Here is a 3061-nt window from a genome sequence, read left to right as displayed (position 1 = left end):
AGGCGTTCTGTCACAACTTTTTTAGCTTTCAATCATTATTGTGAGGTTTTGTATTAGTGTTCCTAAAAATAGATATACCGGCCCCCAGACTCACTTTTTTATCTAAATCTGGCCCCCCGAGTAAAATAATTGCCCAGGCCTGCGCTACAGCGTCATCAGGGCGAAGACAAACAGACTCAAGAACAGTTTTTTCCCTAAAGCCACAACCACGGCGAACTGTCATAGGCACTGATTTTATAGTTTAGCATCTGTCTGTGTGCAGTTTTTACTTTCCACCCATAGTCTGAATGCTTCTGTATATATGTATGATATTTAAACAATATTTATCTTGTGTGATGACTGTATTATAAAAATAGTATATATCTGTATCATGAATCAATTTCGACCCCGACTTAAACAAGTTGAAAAACTTATTCGGCTGTTACCATTTAGTGGTCAATTGTACGGAATATGTACTTCACTGTGCAATCTACTAATAAAAGTTTCAATCAATCAATCAAAACAACATATTCAGAACATTCGTTCCCAGGACTGGACTGTGCACCTTACCTCCTTTTGCACTATTTATTTTCTTTCCTTCCTATGTTTTGCATATTTATAGACTGTCGCACTGATACTGGATTTGCTTTTAATCTCATTGTACCTGTGTAAAGTGACAATAAAAGGCACCGTATTCTATTAATCGTATTTATTTTTATATTGGATTTTTATTTATTTATTTTGTTTTTATTCAGCCATTGGTGGAGCTAAGGATTGTATTTGAATCTTGTTTTTAATACTTTTGTGCAACACTTTGGAAACATGTTTGTTGTTTAAAGGCCTACTGAAATGATTTTTATTTATTTAAACGGGGATAGCAGATCCATTCTATGTGTCATACTTGATCATTCCGCGATATTGCCATATTTTTGCTGAAAGGATTTGGTAGCGAACAACGACGATAAAGATCGCAACTTTTGGTATCTGATTAAAAAAAAGCCTTGCCCCTACCGGAAGTAGCGTGACGTAGTCAGTTGAAAGGCTCCTCACATTTTCCTATTGTTTTCAATGCAGCTAGAGCGATTCGGACCGAGAAAGCGACGATTACCCCATCAATTTGAGCGAGGATGAAAGATTTGTGGATGAGGAACGTTAGAGTGAAGGACTAGAATGCAGTGCAAGACATATCTTTTTTCGCTCTGACCGTAACTTAGGTACAAGCTGGCTCATTGGATTCCACACTCTCTCCTTTTTCTATTGTGGATCAGGGATTTGTATTTTAAACCACCTCGGATACTATATCCTCTTGAAAATGAGAGTCGAGAACGCGAAATGGACATTCACAGTGACCTTTATCTCCATGACAATACATCGACGAAACACTTTAGCTACGGAGCTAACGTGATAGCATCGTGCTTAACTGCATATAGAAACAAAAGAAATAAACCCCTGACTGGAAGGATAGACAGAAGATCAACAATACTATTAAACCATGGACATGTAAATACACGGTTAATGCTTTCCAGCCTGGCGAAGGTTAACAATGCTGTTGCTAACGATGCCATTGAAGCTAACTTAGCAACCGGACCTCACAGAGCTATGCTAAAAACATTAGCTATCCCCCTACGCCAGCCATCCCTCATCTGCTCATCAACACCCGTGCTCACCTGCGTTCCAGCGATCGACGGTGCGACAAAGGACTTCACCCGATCACAGATGCGGTCGGCGAGACGGAGGAAGTTAAGGTGAGTTCGGTAGCTAGCGCGTCTGCTATACATCTATGTCCTCCTGGCTGTGTTGCTGTAGTCCGCCGCTAATACACCGATCCCACCTACAACTTTCTTCTTTGCAGTCTCCATTGTTCATTAAACAAATTGCAAAAGATTCATCAACACAGATGTCCAGAATACTGTGGAATTTTGAAATGAAAACAGAGCTTTTTTGTATTGTATTCAATGGGGTACCAATACTTCCGTATCAACCGTTTACGTAACGCGCATACGTCATCATATCTAGACGTTTTCAACCGGAAGTGTGGCGGGAAATTTAAAATTGCACTTTATAAGTTAACCCGGCCGTATTGGCATGTGTTGCAATGTTAAGATTTCATCATTGACATATAAACTATCAGACTGTGTGGTCGGTAGTAGTGGGTTTCAGTAATGTGCTATATAAATAAAGTGGATTGGATTGGTTTGAAGGTGTCATCATCCAAATGACCACTGGGTGTCGCTCCAGAGCGTCTAATATTCTGCTCTTCCGTGGCTTGTTCTCCTGCTTGTGTTGTATGTGTGCGTGTTTGTGTGCGTCGGCTAGAAAGTCAGCCTGGTTTCCAGCTGAGTGCTTGCTCTCTCTCACAGTGTGTGTGTGTGTGTGTGTGTGCGTGTGTGTGTGCGTGCGCGTGTGTGTAAGTGTGTGTTGTCATTATTATCCACTCTGCTCCCAGCTCAGAATGGCCAGATTCACTCAGACTGAAACAAGAAGTCAGCAGCAGCAGCATCCTCCTCTTCCTCAGCAGCATCAGCATCATCCCGCTCCTCCTCACTCCTCCAGCCTCCCTTTCAGCCAAACTCCACCGCTCCCGATCCCGCACCAGCAGCACCAGTACCCGCTCAAGCCCATGAACGGCTCGGAACCCATTTCACTTCATCCGGAGAGCGGCGCCATGAAGGACCAGGATGCCATTAAGCTCTTTATCGGGCAGATTCCGCGCAACTTGGAGGAGAAGGACCTGAAGCCTCTCTTTGAACAGTTTGGGAAGATCCACGAACTGACGGTGCTCAAGGACCGCTACACCGGCATGCACAAAGGTACCGTACGTGGCGAACCCCCCTCACCCCCCTCCAACTAATCACCACTTTGTTACTTTTGACGGCGATGCGCGTTACGCACTCGCTTTGTGCAATTACGCGCAGGTTCCTCCCGCATTTGCAGCCTCTGTTATTTTAAGTGGGGCAGAAAGGATGCATTTTTAAAGAGCCAGTGCCATATTTTCATCATTTATTCATCCATCTACTGTCTTAAACATAGCCATATATATATATATATATATATATATATATATATATATATATATATATAT

At 42.4% G+C, this 3061-nt stretch overlaps 1 protein-coding gene across 2 annotated transcripts in view; it reads left to right on the top strand.

Annotated features, from left to right (window-relative positions):
* The first annotated feature begins 2431 nt into the window (after window positions 1-2431).
* Window positions 2432-3061, top strand: part of celf5a (cugbp, Elav-like family member 5a) — a 685925-nt gene continuing 685295 nt past the window's right edge. For both annotated transcript variants that reach the window (XM_062038984.1, XM_062038983.1), the window contains exon 1: window positions 2432-2789. In XM_062038984.1, the coding sequence (XP_061894968.1) occupies window positions 2432-2789 (358 nt within the window). The remainder of the gene's footprint in view (window positions 2790-3061) is intronic.

This window comes from Entelurus aequoreus, linkage group LG27 (assembly GCF_033978785.1).
Source record: "Entelurus aequoreus isolate RoL-2023_Sb linkage group LG27, RoL_Eaeq_v1.1, whole genome shotgun sequence".
In the NCBI taxonomy this organism is placed as follows: domain Eukaryota; kingdom Metazoa; phylum Chordata; class Actinopteri; order Syngnathiformes; family Syngnathidae; genus Entelurus; species Entelurus aequoreus.
The sequence above is the reverse complement of the archived record's forward strand: the minus strand, read 5'-3'. Positions and strand labels throughout refer to the sequence as shown.